Source organism: Meriones unguiculatus, chromosome X, assembly GCF_030254825.1.
Source record: "Meriones unguiculatus strain TT.TT164.6M chromosome X, Bangor_MerUng_6.1, whole genome shotgun sequence".
Classification (NCBI taxonomy): Eukaryota; Metazoa; Chordata; class Mammalia; order Rodentia; family Muridae; genus Meriones; species Meriones unguiculatus.
In genome coordinates this window covers 61,649,094-61,671,082 of record NC_083369.1, presented here as the reverse complement: position 1 = coordinate 61,671,082, position 21,989 = coordinate 61,649,094, and the positions used below count along the sequence as shown (strand labels likewise).

At 35.6% G+C, this 21,989-nt stretch overlaps 1 protein-coding gene across 1 annotated transcript in view; it reads right to left on the bottom strand.

The window, feature by feature from the left end:
- The window catches only part of Nrk (Nik related kinase), a 129,771-nt gene that overhangs the window by 38,553 nt on the left and 69,229 nt on the right, over positions 1–21,989 (bottom strand). The window contains exons 8-14 of the mRNA XM_060374576.1: positions 20,626–20,756; positions 18,174–18,228; positions 16,763–16,841; positions 15,511–15,686; positions 13,307–13,370; positions 11,706–12,837; positions 9,315–9,413 (exon numbers count right to left, since the gene is read on the bottom strand). Coding sequence (XP_060230559.1) covers positions 9,315–9,413; positions 11,706–12,837; positions 13,307–13,370; positions 15,511–15,686; positions 16,763–16,841; positions 18,174–18,228; positions 20,626–20,756 — 1,736 coding nt within the window. The remainder of the gene's footprint in view (positions 1–9,314; positions 9,414–11,705; positions 12,838–13,306; positions 13,371–15,510; positions 15,687–16,762; positions 16,842–18,173; positions 18,229–20,625; positions 20,757–21,989) is intronic.

Sequence of the window (21,989 nt, the reverse complement as noted above, 5' to 3'; positions counted from 1 at the left end):
AGGACTGGCTGCAAAGCTCTCCTCTGTGGCCTAACAGGACTGCTCCTCCCTTCGGGGGTGGGGAGACCAAAGAGCTAGTCATTGAGTTCCTGTTAGAAATAGTCCCTGTTCCCCTCACTTTGGGAAACCAATTGGTTACTGAGCTACCACAGGCTACATCTGAGTGGAGGTTCTAGGTTATATCCATACATGGTCCTTGGTTGAATGTCAGTCTCAGAAAAGACCCTGTGCCCAGATATATTTGGTCCTTGTGGAGCTCCTATCCTTTCCCCATCAGACTAACTCCCCTTCTTTCTTATGATTCCCTGTACTCTGCCAAAGGTTTGGTCATGAGTCTTTGCTTTGAAAACACTGCTAGTTAGAGTCTTTCAGATGCGCTCAGTAGACTCCTGTCATACGTTCAATGCACATCCCATCTGTCTTTCTAAATGAGGATTGATCATCTTACCCCATGACTTTTGAGTTATTAATTTATTAGAAAATCAATTTCTTCACATATATTTTCCCAAACATCTAACTTATAAGCACAGTTTTTTTTTTATAAGCTGAACATTTTATACTTACAACCTTAGAAATACTTAAGCATAATTTCTAGTGGTTTCTTAGAACACTAGTATAGAAATAAACTCTGGAAATCTTGTAATTGAGAATTTTCATTTTATTATTGAGCAATCATAAGACCAGAGAAGGATAATGGCTTTTTAAAAAAATGTACAGCTCAAAATAAAATCTAAAACCACTTTACTTTTCAACTAAAAATTAAAACTTTACGTTCTTGCTTGGCAGTGGCAGTGCATGTCTTTAATCCCAGCACTCAAGAGGTTAATCTCTAAGTTTGAAGCCAGCCTGGCCTACAGAGTGAGTTCTAGGACAGCCAGAGCTATATAAAGAAACCCTGTCTCAAAATAAAACAGAACAAAGCACAAAAACAAACAAAACAAAACCGAAAAATTAAATTCATACCTTTCTAAACTCCAGATTTTCTAAGATTATCATTCACTCAAAAATTCAATAGTTTCTTTGAGAAAGTATGTTATAATCAATGTACCAAATACTTGTAGCCTCTAAGTAAATTATTTTGTGTTTTAATAACCATATACTCTAATATAGTAAAATACAAAAGACACAACATATATTTAATTTAGGCATACATCAAGGGAATAAAAATACTTAGTAAGAGCTGGAGAGGACAGGGTCTCCACAAGGAGAGCAACTGAACAAGAAGATTTGAACACAGGGAACTTCCCAGAGACTCATACTCCAACCAAGGACTATTCATGGAGATAACCTAGAACCCCTGCACAGATGTAGCCCAGGGCAGTTCAGTGTCCAAGTGGGTCACATAGTAATGGGAAGAGGGACTGCCTCTGACATAATCTGATTGGCCTGCTCTTTGATCACCTCCCCCTAAGGGGGGAGCAGCCTTACCAGGCCACAGAAGAGGACAAAGCAGCCACTTTTGATGAGAACTGATAGACTAAGATCAGAAAGGAGAGGAGAACCTCCCCTATCAGTGGACTTGGTGAGGGGCATGCATGCAAAAAGGGGAGGGAGGTGGCATTGGGAGGGGAGGAGAGAGGGGCTTATGGGGGGATACAAAATGAATAAAGTGTAATAAATAAATAAATAAATAAATAAATAAATAAATAAATACTTTCTTTTATCAATGGCAGGCAGAGCCATAGATTGTTGCCAATTCTTATTTAATTTTAACGAACTACGTTCGCTCCCAGGAATTTTCAGCTATGGCCCCCAACGGGCTATTCTGCCATGTAATAAAAAAGCCACCGAGACTTTTTAGAGAGGAAATTACATTGTGCTATATGTAAAAAAAGTTAGCATATTATTAAAAAAAAAAAGTTCCTCTAATTCCTAGAACCTGTACTTAGCCTTCGTATATTGTGTGCCCTATGAAGTGGCTTATCTAAGTTGTCCCTGTACTTCAACAAATAGATTGGTAAGAAATGAAAAACCCTGTCAGTGTTTCATGTTTGGCTAACGAGCAATTCCAAATATAACTAGGTGTTTTGCAGTATGTATGATGGGCATCTTTCTGAATAACTTTTTCTAATATCATTTCACATAGATTATACTATTTTACTCTATGTCTCCTATGAAATTGATATCAAGAAATTTCTATTTTATTTAATTATTATATATTTTAAAATTTTCTATTAGGTCTCCCTATGTTACATAGGCTGTTCTAAAATTTCTGAGCTCCAACCTCCTTAGACATCAGGGAGATACAAATCTTAACAACTATGAGATTTCACCTTACACCCATCAGAATGGCTAAGATCAAAAACTCAAGTGACAACACATGCTGGAGAAGTTGTGGAGAAAGGGGAACCCTCCTCCATTGCTGGTGGGAATGTAAACTTGTACAACCACTTTGGAAATCAACCTGGCTCTTTCTCAGACAATTAGGAATACTGTTTCCTCAAGATCCAGCTATAGCACTCCTAGGCCTATATCCAAAATATGCTCAAGTACACAACAAGGACATTTGTTCAACCATGTTATAGCAGCTTTATTCCTAATAGCCAGAACCTGAAAAAAACGCAGATGTCCCTCAACAGAGATATGGATACAGAAACTGTGGCACATTTATACAGTGGAACACTACTCAGCAAGTAAAAACAAGGAAATCATGAAATTTGCAGGCAGGTGTTCAGATCTACCAAAGATCATCCTGAGTGAGATATCCCAGAAGCAAACACACACACACACACACAGTACATACTCACTTATAAGTGAGTAGTAGACATATAAGATAGGACAAACATACTAAAATCTGTTCACCTAAAGAAGCTAAACAAGAATGAAGACCCGAGGTAAGATGATCAATCCTCACTTAGAAAGACAAATGGTATGGACACTGGAAGTAGGAAAAAACAAGAAACAGGACGCGAGCCTACCATAGAGGGCCTCTGAAAGACTACCTAGTAGTGTATCTAGAGCAGATGCTGAGACTCATAACCAAACCTTGGGCAAAGTGCAGGGAATCAGATGAATGAAGGGGGATTTAGTAAGACCTGGAGGGAACAGGAGCTCCACAAGGACCAAATATATCTGGGCACAGGGGTCTTTTCTGAGACTGATTCCCCAACTGAGGACCATCCATGGATATAACTTAGAACCCCTGGTTAGACATAGCCCATGGTAGCTCAGTAACCAAGTGTGTACCCTAGTAAGGGGAACAGGGATTGTCTCTAACATGAACTCAGTGGCTGGCTCTTTGAACTTTCCCCCTTCCCCTGGAGCAGCCTTGCTAGGCCACAGAGGAAGATAATGCTGCCAGCCCTGATGAGACCTAATAAACTAGGGTCAGATGGAAAGGGAAGAGGACCTCCCCTATCAGTGCACTTAGAGAGGGGCAGGGAGGAGATGAGGGAGGGTGGGTGGGGATTGGGAGGGAATGACTAAGAGGGGGTTACAGCTCAGATACAAAATGAATAAACTGTAATTAATAGAAAAATTAAAATTTGGAAAAATATGTGCAAAATTATGAAAATGTTGATTGTAATATACTAGTATAAAAATGAAGGCTAATTGTGAGTAGTATATAACAGCACTTGAATTCAAATTAATTACAAGAAAATATATGTACAGGTTTTAGTAGGTTTATCCTATATTATATGTCTACATGAGTGAGTATTTACTGTGTGTGTCTTTCTGCTTCTGCGACAGCTCACTCAGGATGATCCTTTCCAGTTCCCACTATTTAACTGCAAATTTCATGATTTTCTTATTTTTCATTGCAGAGTAATATTCCATTGTGAAGATATACCACAATTTCTGTATTTATTCTTCAGTTGAAGGGCATCTGGGTTGTTTCCAGCTTCTGGCTATTACAAATAAAGCTGCTACAAGCATGGTTGAGCAAATGTCCTTATTGTATACTTGAGCCTCTTTTGGATATATGCCTAGGAGTGGTATGGATGGATCTTGAGGAAGTGTCATTCCTAGAAAGCGTCAGATTGATTTCCAGAGTTCTTCTACATCTAAAGAAACTAATCAAGAGGGAGGACCCTGACTAAAACGTTCAATTCCCATCTCGAAAGGCAAAGAGGATGGACATCAGAAGAAGAAAACAGGAAACAAGGACCTGTCACAGAGACCTCTGAAAGGCTCTGCCCTGCAGACTATCAAAGCAAATGCTGAGACTTATGGCCAACCATTAGGCAGAGTGCATGGAATCTTATGTAAGAAGTGGGAAATAGTAAGATCTGGAAAGGACAGGCACTCTACAAGGAGAGCAACAGAACCAGAAAATTTGAACACTGGGGTCTTTCCAGAGACTCATACTCCATCCAAGTACCATGCATGGAGATAACCTAGAACCCCTGCACAGATGTAGCCCATGGCAGTTCAGTGCCCAAGTGGGTTCCATAGTAATGGGAACAGGGACTACCTCTGACATAATCTGATTGGCCTGCTCTTTGATTACATCCCCCTGACGGGGGAGCAGCCTTACCAGGCCACAGAAGATGACAATGCAGCCAGTCTTGATGAGATCTGATAGACTAGGATCAGAAGGAAGGAGAGGGGAACCTCCCCTATCAGTGGACTTGGGGATGGTCATGCATGAAGAAGGGAGAGGAAGGTGGGATTAGGAGGGGAGGAGGGAGGGGTTTATGGGGGTATACAAAGTGAATAAAGTGTAATTAATAAAAATTAAAAGAAAGAAAATATATTATTAAATGCACTTTGAGCTTTCTGTTTTTGCCAATATAAAAATTAAAAAATAATTTGATCTCATTGAAATATAAAAATCAATTCAGTGAAGAGATTTTTTTTATCAAGGCAGAAAAATCTGATTTAAGTTTGAGTATAAATGGTCTAGCTACATTTTTAATGTGTGTTCTATTTTTGTTCAAACCTTTATTAAATTGTTTTAAATTTTATTTTACAAGCCTTAATGAATACTATATAAGCATTTTATAACATTTTGTTTGAATACTCATATTTAAAGAAAGTGTTATTTTGCAATAAATCATCTAAATTCCATTAAAAACTCATTTGCATACATATTTAAATGTATTATCTTAAACTTACTGTCTTAATTTCAGATACAATATTTTGTGTTTTAAAGGAAATTTAGTATTTATCATATAAATGATAAATATAAATTTATTGAGTGTGATACAATTAATGTTTCAATTTTTTAATTCCAAAATTATAAGGTGATGGGGTTTACTGACATATGAATAAGGAAATTATGGTTTTAAAAAAAAATAAATAAAATTTCTGAGCCCAAATGATCCTCATGCCTCTGCCTCTCCTGTGGCTGAGAATACAGGTATGGACTGCCACCACAGCAGAGTCAAGAAACTAAGTGACACTATTAAAGGAAATTTCAAAAGTCACTAAATACCTATTGTGGTAAAAAAAAAAATGAAAAGACAAGACATAATATGAGCTGACATTCTTTGGTATGAAAAAGAGAGAAAGAAAATAATTAATTATAACTGCATATATTAAAAATAATACATTCCAAACCAAATATTGTTCATTTTATGTCTTGTTTAGTGTCAAACTGAAGGTAATAACTACCATTTTGGATTGCAAGCAAGACAATGTGTTAAGGCAGCAAAGGGGACACTATTGACTACTCTCATTAATTTACACAATCCAGCTTATGTTCCTTCTGTAAAAATTTAGTATTTTGAAGCAGTAATCTTAGTCACTCAAGACTTAGTATCTATGAGACTGTATTTCAAAAGTCTTGAAAATATTTGATAGTAGACTTCTGTGAAATATCTTGTGCTGACTGCGCACAACAATGTGACTCCTAAACCACCACCATCAGAAGAAAAACTAGTGTTATTTATTTACATAGTAAATAATTCCAGTGTCCAAAAAGAATTTGGAATGTAAGTCATAATAATGTTACCCCCTCTATATGAGAAGTAGACTCACAACTCCATTCACCATTAACACATATATGTTTATAAATACTGTATTATTTGATGTGGTCATCAATATAGAAATCACCCTGACACATAATCATTTTTTTCAGGTTTGACAAAATGAATCCTAGATTAATTGACTCAGGTCTGTGACAAATAGTGTACCAGAAACAGACAAAAGCAAGGTGAAAGATGATTATGTTACATGGTGAACTACTCATATTTAAATATACAATTATCCAGAATGTATAAAGAACTGAAGAAGTTCTTTATGTATTCTGAAACAAACGAAGTAATCCAATTAAATAATGGGGTACAGAGCTAACCAGAGAATTCTCAACAGAGGAATTTTGAATGGCAGAGAAACACTTAAAGATATGCTCATATCTTAGTCATTTGGGAAATGCAAATCAAAACCACCCTGAGATTCCACCTTACACCAATCAGAATGGCTTAGATGAAAAACTCAAGTGACAACACATGCTGGTGAGGATGTAGAGAAGTGGAACCCTTCTCCATTGCTGGTGGGAATGTAAACTTGTACAACCACTTGGGAAATCAATCTGGTGCTTTCTCAGACAACTAGGAATAGCACTTCCTCAAAATCCAGCCATACCACTCCTAGGCATATATCCAAAAGATGTCCTACCATTCAATAAGGACATTTACTCAACTATGTTCAGAGCAGCTTTATTTGTAATAGCCAGAAACTGGAAACAACCTAGATGCCCCTCAATGGATGAATGGACACTAAAAGTGTAATACATCTACACAGTGGAATACTACTCAGCTATTAAAAACAAGGAAATCATGAAATATGCAGGCAAATGGTGGGAACTAGAAAAGATCATCCTGAGTGAGGTAACCCAGAAACAGGAAGACACATATGGTATAAACTCAGTTATACGGGGATATTAGACATATAATATAGGATAAACATACTAAAATCTATTGTCCTAAAGAAGCTAAACAATAAAGAAGACCCTAGGGAGGAGGCTGAAACCTCACTCAGAATGGCAAACAGGATAGACATAGAAAGTAAGAGAAGACAAAGAACAGTACAGGAGCCTTCCAGAGAGGACCTCTGAAAGACTCTACCTATTAGGGTAACTAAGAAGATATTGAGATTCATAGGCAAACTTTGGAAGAAGAAAAATAGAAAGACCTGGATGTGACAGGAACTCCACAAAGAGTCCAACACAGCCAAAAAAAATTTCCTAGGTACAAAGGGCCCTTCAGAGACTGATACTCCAGTGAAGGACCATGGATGGAGAAGACCTAGATGCTCTGCACAGATGTAGCACATGGCAGCTCAGTATTCAAGTGGGTTTCTTAGTAAGGGGAACATGGGTTGTCTCTGACATGAACTCAGTGGCTGGCTCTTTCATCACCTCCCTCTGTGAGGTACAGCCCTGCCAAGCCACAGAAGAAGACAATGCAGCCAGCCCTGATGAGACCTGATAGGCTAGGGTCAGATAGAAGGGGAACAGGTCCTCCCCTATCAGTGGACTAGGGAAGTGGCATAGGAGGAGAACAGGGAAGCTGAGTGGGACTAGAAGGACAGGAAGGAGGGGGCTGAGGGAATACAAAGTGAATAAATTATAATAAATAAATAAATAAATATTTGAAAGCATTCTTATTTGAACTATGTATATATGCTAGATATTTTAAATCAAATAAGTTTGTAAACTGAAGAAAAATCAATGTGAGGCCATTTGCCAGTAATGATAAAATCATGATCCCTCAATTGAAAATTAGAAATTGTAAATTAGTATCTACTCAGCAATCAAAAGAGGAAATCATGAAATTTGCAGGCAAATGGTAGGATCTAGAAAAGATCATTCTGAGTGAGGTATCTCAGAAAGAGAAAGACACACATGGTATATACTCACTTATAAGTGGGTACTAGATCTATAAGATAGGATAAACATACTGAAATCTGTACAGCTAAAGAAGATAAACAAGAAGAGGACCCAGGGTAAGATGATCAATCCTCACTTAGAAAGACAAATAGGATGGACATTGGACTTAGGAGAAAACAAGTAACAGGACAGAGCCTACCATAGAGGGCCTCCGAAAGACTCTACCTACCAGTGTATCAAAGCAGATACTAAGACTCAAAACCAAACCTTTGGCAGAATACAGGGAATCATATGAAAGAAGGGGGAGTTAGTCTGATGTGGAGAGGATAGGAGATCCACAAGGACCAAATATATCTGGACATAGGGGTCTTTTCTGAGACTAATACTCCACCAAGGACCGTGTATGGATATAACCTAGAACCTCTGCTTGGATGTAGCCCATGGTAGCTCAGTAACCAATTGGTTTTACCTAGTAAGGGGAACAGGTTCTATTTCTGACAAGAATTCAATGGCAGGCTCTTAGACTTCCCCACACCCCAAGGGAGGAGCAGTCCTGCTAGACCACAGAGGAGGACTTTGCAGCCAGTCCTGAAGATACTTGATAAAACAGGGTCAGAGGAAAGGGGAAGATGTCCTCCCCAATCAGTGGACTTGGAAAGGGGCAGGGAGTAGATGAGGGAGGGAGGGAGGGTTTGGAAAGGAATGAGGGAGCAGATACACCTGGGATACAGAGTTAATAAATTGTAACTAATAATAAAAATAAAAAATAAAAAAACCATGGTCCCTTAATTGAAAATTAGAAATTGTAAACTAGTATCTGTCACTAGGCACTTAATAACTTATGAATATTTGGTTACATTTATGATTAAATTGGTCATGATGTTTAAAATGTTGTTCTGATATTGGGAAATGGAATTTAAACATTTGGGAGAATCTGCATACACAAATATTCTCCAAATGATAACTACATGAATTTAGAAATCATGTATAATTGAAATATGTTTTGTAGTATAAGACAGGGCAATGAATCCTAATATCATTAGCTACATAAAATTTTATTAATACTATTTTAGATTATTTTTCTAGTTTGGAAGTGTTACCAGAAAGTATGCATAAGCATTTGAACGAAACTCTGAAAGAAAATCTGTAACTGTCACAATTATCTGAAAATCATATACAAAATTTCCCTTTCTAGCCATCTATATGTAACAAGCCATCTCTTACACTTATATTTCAAGCAAAACAACAAATGGCCACAGATTGAGTTATCAAGTAGATATAAATATCCAAGAGTTTTCTATTAATCAAGAAAAATTAAAAAGATCTGAAAATATGAGATAATGACATATGTATAATAATGTTTTGAGTAACATGACTATTTTTTCATTTATATTTATTTATTATGTTAAATACATTCGTATCTTTTTGTTTTAATTTTCAGTAAGTTAGACAGTGAATGATATAATGAAAAATCTTTACAGAATTTTCAGTATTTAAGGTTATAAAGTGGTTTTGAGACCATTAATTTTAAGAAATTTACCTCATTTCCTGTAGGATTTTGAGCGTATTGCTCTATTTGGACTTCAGCCTGAATTGAATGAAACACTTCATCATTATCTGATGAGTCATCTTCTCTGTTCTTTGAAAAAAAAAAAATATATATATATATATTAAGTCAGAGTGATGTGCAAGTGATAAGAATGACAGAATCATCTTAATTTGCAACCATAATGATTAATTTCCAAATATTAAAAATCATTTAAACCAGTAGTTTCTAACAGTTTTTGGTTAAGATTCCTTTTTACAATCTAAGGAAAGGTACTGATTGCCAAAAGAAAGCTGCACATGTACACACATACACATTTGCATCTATTTTCATGTGAATTGTTAGTTTCCTGAAGTTTATCTATGGGATCTAGAAGGAGAATATGATTTAATGCTTGATTAACACATTAACAACCCAACTTTCATATTTAGTAAGCTGTTATATCTCCCAAAATTTGGTCCTGAGTGGATGAAGATCTGTGTTATCGTGTACAAATATTCCTCCTAAATTAAGCTCTCAGAGTTAAAGAAATTGTTCAATCAAATGATTCAACCACTATTATCTCTTACACTTAAAAAGTATAATGAAAGTGTATGCATATTTTTTTCTTATTGATAAGCCAAAGCACTTAGACATGTCTCTAAATTCCAACTCAATTTCAAATATATCAAAAGAACTACGACTTTGCCTGTAATATAAAGTATTTTATTTCTTTTATGAACTCGTATGTATGTAAGAACTAGGCTCATTGGATGGTTAATCATTGTTTACAGACTCATATCCATTTTGATATAGCTTCTCACATATATATTCAAAACAACGAGAGTAAGTATATTCTCTGCGGGCAATATTAAGCATAATTCCAGGATAAATACAAGTCTTTTCCATTAATGCAAATCCCATTAGCTCTAATTGTCTAAGAGAGCTCACTGAGAATAGACATTAGCATGTTAGAGTCCTTAATTCCTGCCACATATCATCGTTTCATATTCATAGCTCCCTTTCTACATATGATTTTTATCTCTTTATATTCTGGGAGTGATGCTTCCACTTCCCCTTTTGGGTCATTCTTCTTTCAATTTTAAAAATCATTTCTTATGTAAATGTGCCAGGAATTTATCAATTGTTTAATTGATTTAATGTGCACAAAGCTAAATTATTACTTATCTAGATATTCAGAAAAGGTTCATTTGTAATTACTGCATGAGTTGTTACTAAGTGGATGTGGTTAACCATTTAATCATCATATAATAATTCCTTTTATAAGATGGATACTGAAGATTATTAAGAATACAACTTTTCTCCTAATCCTTTCTGACCTCACTAATTTGCTTATCAAACCTATAAGCAATTCATTATCATATTAATAGGACTAGATAAAATTTAACAAGGCCTGTCAAATTTTAACCACCTATATGCAAGAGTTTTGAAGTTTTCTGTCTCTAAACGAGAAGTTAAGCTCCACTTGTTCCCTTGTCTTTCTCATCAAAGCCTTACATAAGAACATGGGAGCATTAAGAAGACAAGTTATAAATATGACAACTGTATACAAAGTGTTTTGGAAATCAGTTTTGTTTTGATTTCAAAATAGATTTACTTATGTTATATTATTTATTTGTATGGATGTGTTTGCCAACATGGATGTCTGTTCACCATGTGTGCAGTCTGTGGAGACCAAAAGATCCTCTGAAACTGGAAGTATAGATGTTTGTGAGCTGTCACATGGTACTGGGAACTGAAACTTAACCCTCTGAGCTGCCTTTTTATTCCTGACTTTTTGTTCTAAAGTTAACCTCAATTTAAACATCACAAAGTACAAATTCATGCAATTTACACAAATAGTGCAGTCCACCATTCCATGGCAAGAATAAGTAACTAATTCAGGTAAAGAAGTTGATGGAAAACAGAAGGTTATAGGCAGTTATGAGCTGCCATGTGGGGTACTGGGAATTGAACCTATGTCCACTGCAAGAGCAGTAAATGCTCTTATATGATGAGCCCCAGAAAGTCACATATTAAAGGAATAAAAATGGAGGAAATTTGGAATTTTAAATTAAGGCTATTTCAAGAGTCAAAATAGTTATTTTAAGTGTTTGCAGTTACCCATTTCCTGGCTAAGGGAGTAATTGGTAAAAATAAAATCATGCAAAACAAAACCCTAATAATTAAGGTACAACTCCTACAGAGATACATTAAACCACTAGTTGTATTATTAAAGCAAATTTTCCTTTTGACCACAATTATCTAGAGATTTCAGAATGATTCATTTGAAGTGCTAATTAGTAAATCTTTGGTTAACCTGGAATATTTATTTAATTTGCTTTCACAGAGGAAATATGAAAGCAATAGTAGTTTTCACTCCGGAAAAATATCAAAATCTCTTACATTTTGAACTTGTCTTAGTTCCTCTTCATGTTGATTAAAGATGTCCTCCCATCTACGCTGGCGCCTTCTCCTGCCGGCTTCTAAATCTGAGAGTTCAAAGTCTTCACATCTCCAGAATGACTTTGCCCTGAACCTCTTGCGTGAGAGTCTTTTTGCCAGTGCATGCTTTAGACTAGAAACTCTTGACTTTTTCTTCCGTGTCTGTTCTGGTTGAGTATAAAATACATTTGAAGCCAAATTTTCCATCAAGATTTGCAGCGGACCAAGTGGTTTCGAGATACAAGCATTTGGTGCTTGAAGCAAGTCCCTTGAAAGTCCCTCTATCAGTGCTTGAATTGTACCAACTGCCTGTGAGGTTTCTAGAGCCCAGGCCTGTGCTTGAGGTGCCTCTTCATTGTGTTCTCCCACTGGAATTAGCAGCTGTGTATCCAAATGAAGTGGCAAGAGCACGTGATGGTTCTGGGACAGTAAAGGCAAGACCACCTGGGCATGTACTTGTACTAACTCAGGTTCCTTATCCTCAATCTCATCTTGTGGAGGCTCAGCAGCCTGTTCCTGAACCTCAGGCTGCTCAGGTGCTCTGTTTTGCTCAGGAGCTGGATTCTGCCTCTGCTGTTGTTCTGCAGCCTGGCCCTGCCTTTCTTGTTCAGATGCCCTATCTTGCTGCTGAAATTCTTCTGGCACCTGGTCCAAATCTTTAGGCTGTTCTGTTCCTAAGGCCGCGGACTGGGCCTGCTGTTCTTTGGGTATGGTGGCCTGTACCTCTGGTTCTTTTTCCTGAGTAGGTAGGGGCATGTGCACCCTGGCTGCTCTCCTTAGTTGGAGAGGTGCTTCAATCTGTATGAGTAGAAGTGTAGACGCCTTAGCTTTAACCTGCATCTGTAGTGGCATGAATACCTGAACTACCTCATACAGGCACCCTGGTGCCAGAGCCTGTATCTGCAAAGGCTTGGGTGTATTGTCCTGAGCATGTAGAGGCATGGGCACTCTCAGTTGCTGAAGTGCGTGGACATATGGCTCTTCTTGATCAGGTAACCACCTTGGCTGAGGTGCTTCTCCATGCAGGAATATAAGTGGTCTGTATCTGCTGCTGGTTGGCATAGTCAAAAGTTCATGAGCACAAGAAGTTCCTCTAAAATAAACACAGATGATTGCCATATAACGAGTGTTCAGTGGAACTATGTCATACCTGAGAAATGCTTTAGTTCTTAAAAGATAGACCCACCCACAAAGATAACAAGTTATTCTGTAAATAATTCGTGCAATCCCTGAAATATTCTGTAGGTAACATGTATAATGCTAATGGATTAAAACCTTAATGTAGGTTAGTATTCTACTTGATCATTCTATTGATATGTATAATGTCATTTTGAAATAGTAACAAATTTTATCAATATTTTCACAATCTCTCATAGAAACAGAAGCATGCTGTATTTTGTTTGTTGCGTTTTATTTTTTCATTTTTGTTGTTGTTTTGTTTTAGTTTTACTTTTTGGTGCCAGAAAGGATTAAATTGTCTTGAACAGAAGGCAATAATATTAAATATACTGTCTTTTTTAACATGCCATCATCTAATTATGTATTCAGTTTTCCCAACATACCGGAATCTCCTTGTGGTGTACAATTCCTTAATAGCTGCTTCTCTTTCAAAGATCGGGAGTGTGTCTTTCATATGGAAAAAAGAAAAGGAAATAAAACATAAACAGCATTTGATTCACCTAAGTCACATTGAAACTTCTAATGCTCAGGATGTAGAATAAATTCATACAGGTAAGAAGGTAACAAGTAAGAGTAATTCAATCATACTTTGCTAGTGATGTTGACAACTCTCTAGGCATACTTTTGAAACACAATAGAAATACTTCAGGCAGGTTAATTTCTCTGGACAAAAAAAAAAGAAAATATTAGCAATCTGATTGTTGCCCTTTAGAAAAGGCAGAGTGGGATAAAATGAGGGAAAAGGACAAGAAAGAATTTGATGGTGTGGGTTTGACCTGTAGAACCATGAACACTTGGGCTACCCAATATAGTCATTTATGTTCCTGAGCCTGCTTGAGGAGTTTAATTATGTTTGTGATCCCAAGCCTGAAGTGGCATAAATACCTTGGCTGCTCCCTGAAGTCCTTTAAGTGTTTTTCACTTAGGTAACTCACCTTGACAGAGGGGAGGGGTGTTCTATATTCATGGTTCTAAGGAATCTGCCTTTGCTTATTTTATATTTAATATATTTAAAGCATTCAGCTTCTTTTCTCTCAGCTGTGCTGTTATTACTGAAGTGTGGAATCTTACAAATAGAATAGTTTTCTTCCAAGTCCCTGTGTTAAATTGCTTAGAACATCTATAATTGCATTTGTGGAGTAATCTCCAAATAAATGAGACTTTTCCTGTAGGTAAGATTTTTTTTTTGAAGTCTTACAAAAAATTTTTAAGTGAACTTATAACTAAAAACATATAATCAAGCTGGGCATTGTGGTGCATGCCTATAATTCCAGCACTCTGAGGGGCAGAGGAAGCCAGATCTATGTGAGTTTGAGGCCAACCTGGTCTACAAAGTGAATCCATGGCAACAAAGTCTACAAAAAGAAACCCCATATCATTTCAAATTATTGTTGATGTTCCTTTAAGAATGGCCTGTATGATGCCGGTTCCAATAACTTCATTATCAGAAGCACATAAATGAACCCTGTAGCTCCTATTTAGAAATAGGACACATACTTTTGTAGATGGGACAAGTAATATTGTAGTTACTCCTGCAGCTGAATTGATCTTAGCATGCTTTCTGTCATTTTCAGGTTTCAATGTTCATCACTCCATTGCTACTATAGACCCTGTCTATTGTCTCTGAAATTAAATGCATAAAATTCTAGAAAATATATGAAATTGCAGCTTTGTATTTTCTCAAACATTGAGTAAAATCATCTTGTCACTCTGGGCATCAATAACTGTGAGCTTACTTTATAGACATAAATTAGCTTCTTTAGTTATATCTCAAAGTGTGGGATTAGGACATAAAATGAACTTCATATCTATATGCAATTTTTTTCAAAACTAAGTCATTAAATGTACAATCATGAACAATTAATCTCCACAGAGTTGGTTACATTTCTTTCTTTATTTGTTTCTTTGCTTATTTCCTCCTCTCTTCTTTTGATATGGGGTTTCTTTTTGTAGACTTTGTTGCCATAGATTCACTTTGTAGACCAGGTTGGCCTCAAACTCACATACATCTGGCTTCCTCTGCCCCTCAGAGTGCTGGAATTATAGGCATGCACCACAATGCCCAGCTTGATTACATTTTTTTAGTTATAAGTTCACTTAAAATAATATAGCCACAATACAAAATTCCATCTGAAAATTCTATTTGAATCTGAGGCTTTAAGTCTTATAAATATGAATACTTGGTAGGTATAATAGGAAAAACTGAATAACCTCATAGATAAATGCTCACAAAAAAGGTAATCAAATGAATTAGTGACATACACTATTGAAAAAATAAATGTCAAAAGGCTCTGGAGTTTTTAATTTCAGATTTTTAAAAATAAGTGTGTGTGTGTATTTGTGTTTATGTGTGTGTGTGCAAGTGAATGTGGGTGCTTACGGTGACCAGATGTGTCAGATCTATTTGACATGGAGGTAATGGTAGTTATGAGCCACCTGGACTGGGTGTTGAGAACTTAGATTTAGGCCTCTTATTTGCTAAACCATCTATGTTTCCCCCACCCCAAATTTAATTCTTAAACAAATATTTTTAAAACTAAAACCAAAAAATAAATTTAAGATCCTCTCTTCTCTTTGCAGTTACTACCTTTTTTCTGTCGCTTCTTAATGATCCCAGTGAGATGCTTTATCAATGACTCCACAACATGCTGTTCATTTTTTATATCAAGGACAAATGGGTGATGAAGCATGCTTCTAGATGTAGGACGGAATAAAAATTTTTTTATCATGCATTTTTCCATAAAATTGTGAAGCTTACAGGACCTGAAAGAAAAGAAACACACAGATGAAAGACACCTTTGATCAGCTGCACTTCCTATCCTACAACTGTGCTATTTTCAAGGTCAAACTTTCTGAAGGACTTGACAGAATTTTAACTTCCTTTTCAATTAGCAAATATCCTGTGTCTTAACAATGTACATGATAAATGCTATCATTTCAAATTCAGAAATAGAAGTTGAGTCAACAGACTGTTTTACTTAACACAAGAAATTTCAATGAATTTGGCAGCATTATATTGTAAAGCTCATATAGTATGATGGCAATTAAAATATTACTGTGATTCAGGTATGGTGATGCATGCCTGCAATCCTAGGTCTTTGGGAGGCAGAGGCAGGTGAATCTCTGTGAGTTTGAGGCTAGCCTGGTCCACAAAGTGAGTCCAGGACAGCTAGGGCTACATAGAGAAACCCTGTCTTAGAAAAAAGAAAACCAATAAATTAATAAATAAGTAAATAAATTAAAAAAAATAATGTGGCATATTATTCCAAAGAAGGTGTTGATAACCAGGACAAAATAAGCTTGTAAAATAGCATATGCAAAGAGATTAAGTGAAAAACTTAAATCTATGTAGATAGTTAAACTGAATTCAAGAAAACATGCCAACAATCAAATAATAATAAGCAATAGTATAGCTGGATTAACCTGCATCATACAACAAACTTTTCATGGTTGCGGTTCTGTAGCAATGGAGAGAGAGTTCTTAAAATCTGTGGATGTTTAAATTAATGCGTCAGCGAACAGGGCTGCACATCACAATTATTGACTGCAGGTCTAGGGACCATGAAAATATCACATATGGGTGTCATTGTTAGCTTCATCTCATGGTTATAGAAGCAGCTGAAAAATGTCCGTTAGTGAAAAGAATGTAATATTGTCATCATATATTATGAAGGATACTGCTTCTTAACCACCTATATCTTGACAAAAACTGGCTACTTAGACATCCAAGTGAAGATATTGGATTGCAGGAATTATTGTCCAACAAAAATGTTAAAACAAGAATGGCCAAACTTTGTCATAAAATACTAAATCAATATATTGAAGAAATTCATGTTTACCATCCACTGGATTTGATGGTGGGAACAGATTCCTGTAGAATAACAAAAAAGGCTTCCAGGGGCTGAAGGTTACACAGAGCTGTTAAGGGAAACACATGAATTTAGGAAGAACATAAAGTGTTACTGCAGAGCCCACTACTCATCCCATAGTCTCAGTGTTCATTCACATATTCTGTTAAACAGACACTAAGAGATGAACAGATATAAACGAATGTATAATAACTAACAGTAAAACTTATTTTACTAAAAGTATTACATTAAGTCAGTGTCTCCATTACCAAGTCTAAAAATATCAATAAAAACTAGCTATTAGAAAATGGTCAAAATACTAAAACTACTTTATATAATATTCAGGAGAATGAGAAAAATAGGAAATATTTGGTCCAGATGAAAGTAAGTGGTCCTGATGTACAGGAAGAGATTTTGTCCATATTCGGTTTTATGTCAAGCAGAAGCTTCAAACTATCACCAAAAAGGCAGAGGCTAAGAAACACATCCCTTCAGCTTATAGCCTATGTCATCCTGGTGTTTGAAAGCTGCTATAAATCTGTCAGCCTTGGTATAAAACCCCCAAATTACTTACATCCCTACCTATAACTTAAGAACTAAGGAAGACCCTGATATCGATAAGGTTCAATTTTCTATTGTTAAAGTACCCTCTCCCTGATAAGTTTTTCTTCTTCCTTTTCTGTTCCTCTGGGAGAGCCTGATGATGTACAAAAGATCAAAGGATGATAATTTTCTTACCTAAATTTTGCAAGACACCATCTGATAATTGTGGTTTTGGAAAACTATCACCTCTTAGAAGATAATTATAACCTAGATGATTGCTGCAGTTAAATTGAATACTGCTTTTATGCAGAGTTAATACTCTAGGCAATAATGCATAGTGGTGAAAGAGGAATGTTTGATAGTGTGGCTATCTAGAGTTGCTTATTATTGAAGCAATTTTCATTACTTATCTAGGCAGAATGGCTTATATCCATTTGAGTTCAGAATATCCTGACCCACACTCATCTTTCGAAAGAAGCTTGTAATTTGTAGTCTCTAGGCAAAACTCTTATGCCCTCCTATTATGTGTCTGCTCTTCAGCTACTTTTCCTTATGATTTAAAGTCTTAAAATAAAATTAATGCCAAAAATCATAATCTGAATTAGAATAGACAGAGAAGTAGATATCAAAGGATAAGATGTAAGAAAAAAAATAATAAGATATATGGCATGTTTACATATGCTGATTTTTAACAAAAAGCATTTGTTCATCATTTAAAACACTACCAGTTATGGTTTGGTACATTATATATCAAATAAAAGCTTACTGTTACAAGTGTTAGATTCTAGAGAGATAGATTTGTACAGTAAACTCCCACAAACTTTGAAATAGATCAAATATTTCAAACATTTCTACTTACAAGGAACACCTTCAGCCATTTCAATAGCAGTAATTCCCACAGAACACACATCACTCTATAAAAGAGAAAGCAAGAAACCTATTAAAATGTGAAATTAGTATTAAGAATCTCAAAACCATTTTGGCTGGGATGGGATATCAATGCTAGAGACATTTCGTTGGTTTTCTATAATGAAGCTTCATTATAGACTGAAATTACAGAAAGGCATTCTTTGAATTTGTGACCAAGCAGAACCTCACTCTACCATAGGTTCATAAAAAATGCTACTCAGTGAAAGGAAAGTTTATCTTTTGTGCATTTCTATTAATGCTGCACTTTAAATATAAAAAGTAACTTTTCACAAAGAAGTCTTAATATGAAGATCTTTAACATGTGATACAGAGCAAATGATTTAATTCCGGTATCTCAATTTTATTTAATTTAGAAAGCTTTTTAATAGCACCCACTTCACAAGATTGACATGCATGAATGTGTTGATATTCATATATTAGTATATATAATATATAAATATATTTAATAACCATATAGATATACTTAACAATTTGAGTTAAACATTAATATACAAATTGTGCTACAAATAAAATATATTTGTTTATGTATTTCTTATGTTATTAGATACATATTTCAATAGCTCCTGGAATACAATCAATGGAGCCTAGAATATTATGAAGCTCTTATAAATTATCTTCACCATTATTAACTGTACTTGGTTTTTCAAAGTATGGAATGGGGAAGGTGTGATGGTTCATTGAGTAAGACATTTTCTGCCAAGCCTGCTAACATGAGTTTAATCCTCAGGTTCCATACCTTGAAAGGAGAGAACTGACCTCTGCAAGTTGTCCTTTGAACTCTACACATGCATGCAGATACATTAGCACAGATACCATACTTAAATAAAATATAGCTTTACAAAAGGGTAAAGGCCATGATACTAGAGACATACTGGCTGACCCTTAGAATAGTCTATTCTATTTTTGGAGCCTCAGCTTATAGATACCTTAACTTTGCTTTATAAGATATTGCAAGATTAAGGTTCTTTTAATTATTTTGAGATGAAGTAATAAGAATAAAATGTTAAAATACTTTGGAGAGTGTAACATTTATGCAGATATAAAGCCTTGTGCCTTGAAGTAAATGAATTAAAGAACTTTGTTCCCGTCGTCTTCATAGATCCCAAAGAAGTTTTGAAAATGCAATAGGATCTCAGTAAATAATTACTTTAAAGAACAAGTGAAAGGCATTGGAGGAAATTGCAAAGAGATGAAATGAAAACTGATCTATTTCAGGTTTTGAGTCCCAAGTTCTACAAACAGAGATCAGAGTGAATTGTTTGGAAGACTTATGATGTGACAAATAATATTAAAAATATTTATTAAATATATATTTATTAAATATATACATTGTTTTTAGCACATAGGGAGTTTTGTTCCTTTTTATATCAACTTTTTAGAATGTATGTTTGTATACATATATGTATATATGTGCATTTCAAATATAAATTTAAATAGAAATGTTAATATACAACACAAATTGTTGTTAATTTGTTCATTCCATTGATTTTCTGTGGTTTTGGAGGTCAACCAAATGCTACATATTTTCTCCAGCACACCGAGTAATTAACTCATTATCTTCTCTTTGAACTGATAATGATTAATTATTGTTTATATTTGTTCTTTGTGTGTGGAACTGGTAATTAAATTTAAGGCCTCATGAATACTGGGACTTCTACCACTGATCTGTATCATCAGCCCTATTTGTCAGTCTTAATTGTGATACAAAGCTAACTTTAAATTCATTTTGTAGCTCATACAGGCCTAATACTGTTGCCTTAGCTGTTCAAGCAATTGGGATTGTAATCTTGAGGCCATAGTCATGGGTTCATTTCATGAGTTTAGAAGTCCCTCTGTTCTTGGAAGTTAAATTTCCAAATGAAGCCACCTAATATATTTTTATAAAGAAGTTGCCAACATCATGAACTAGATATTCCCTCCTGAATGTGAAAATGTGCCAGTGCTCTACTTTGTCTTTATTATTAGAAAATATTTTTCTTGTTCAGACTATGAAAGCAACTGTAGGAATAGAGGCTATAATTTCTGATTAATTGTGTGTATTTAAAAGGATGATCTACTTTTTATTCTTCCATCATTAAAATTGTTGCAGTTTGGGCTGGAGAGATGGCTCAGTAGTAAAGAGCACTTTTTACTTAATCATGAGGATCAGAGTTCAGATCTTAGAACTCACTGTCACAGGGCTAACAAATAATTGCAACTCCAGGTACAAGGTATTCTTTGATGTTTTCTGTCCTCTGTGTACACCTACAGACAAATATGTGTATACACTCTCATAGACACATACATACACATAAATAAAATAAATCTTAAAAATAAAGTAAGATAAATGTAGTCATTTTCCCCTAAATTTGAATCCTCACTGTCTGAACTATTATACTCACTCTGTAACCATAGGAGAGTCTTGGGTCCTCATCACAATTAATCATCTCCGGGGCCATCCAGTATGGTGTACCAATGAAGCTATTTCTCCTTCCATTTGTTCCGCTTACTTGGGCCCTCACTCCAAAATCCACTACATATGTCAAAATAATTAATCAGGAATAGAAATCTCAATAAGTTATAGCTTTAACTTGGAAAGAGAATACAAAAGTCACAGTGGATAACAATTTTTCTTTCTTGCCCAGAAAACTTTACCATGAAGTCTTCTCCAGGAATATTGGGAAATTAGCTTTAGCTGCTATTTATATTGGAATGAGACCCAATAGTGCTGTTATAAAATTAATGTAGGTTTGAATAAATATTTACCATGAATATTAAAAATAAAGTTCCACTGGTTACTAAGATGTGGCATATGGCATAAGTAGAACTTGGATCTGCAACCAACCCGGAGTATAAACAGCACTATGAGCCACAACTTAGTAATGTCAATCCTGTTAACAGTAGTTAGGAAGCCTCATGTATGACATCAGAAACTCCAGTCCCACTGAGAAGGAAAAATGAGCCTCCCGGTAGAAGTTAAATTACTATACAGGCCATTTGAATCAGTTATAAATATTATCTTGCCTATCTATATCTTAGCTTTACTCTATAAAAGTTTAGTTGCCCATTCATCTGTGGGATACATTGTAAGAAAATATTTAGTATGGTATCCTGAGAAACAGACAGAAAAAGGCTTAAGTAGACTTGAGTTATTTAATTCCAAAAACAATAAGGCAGAAATGAAATAAAAAGTAGATTTTCAAATTTATAATGATTTCTGGGAATCTGGGAGATGGCAGTCAAAATAACTGAAAAGCAGCTTGAATGATTTAGTTAAATCAAAGAAAAATGAAGCAAAATTAATAGTTTTAGGCAGTCTTTCAGAAAGCATCTAAGGAGAAGAAAAATTGACCAATCTGCACATCTGTTACATATGAATAGGGGTCTAGGTCTGGACCATGCATGTTCTTTGGTTAGTAGTTTAGTCTCTGTGAGGCCCCATGGGCCCAGGTTAGTTTACTCTGTAGGTATCCCTAACATTAGGAATAGGGTTTATCATAGACTGTTGCCTGCCACTGGATCACCTTTCCCTAGTTGGACTGCCTTGTTTGACCTCAGTGGGAGAAGGTGCACTTAGTCCTGCTGTGACTTGAGGTACCAGGGTGGGTTGTTACCCTTTAGCACTACCCCTTCTTTAAGAAGGAGAGGAGAGAATGGGAGGGAGGCAGAGCATGACAGTGGGACCAGGAGAAGAGGACTAAGAGGACTGGGACCAGGCATTAAAGTAATTAAATAAATAAAATTTTAAAAAAAGAAGGCAAAAGAT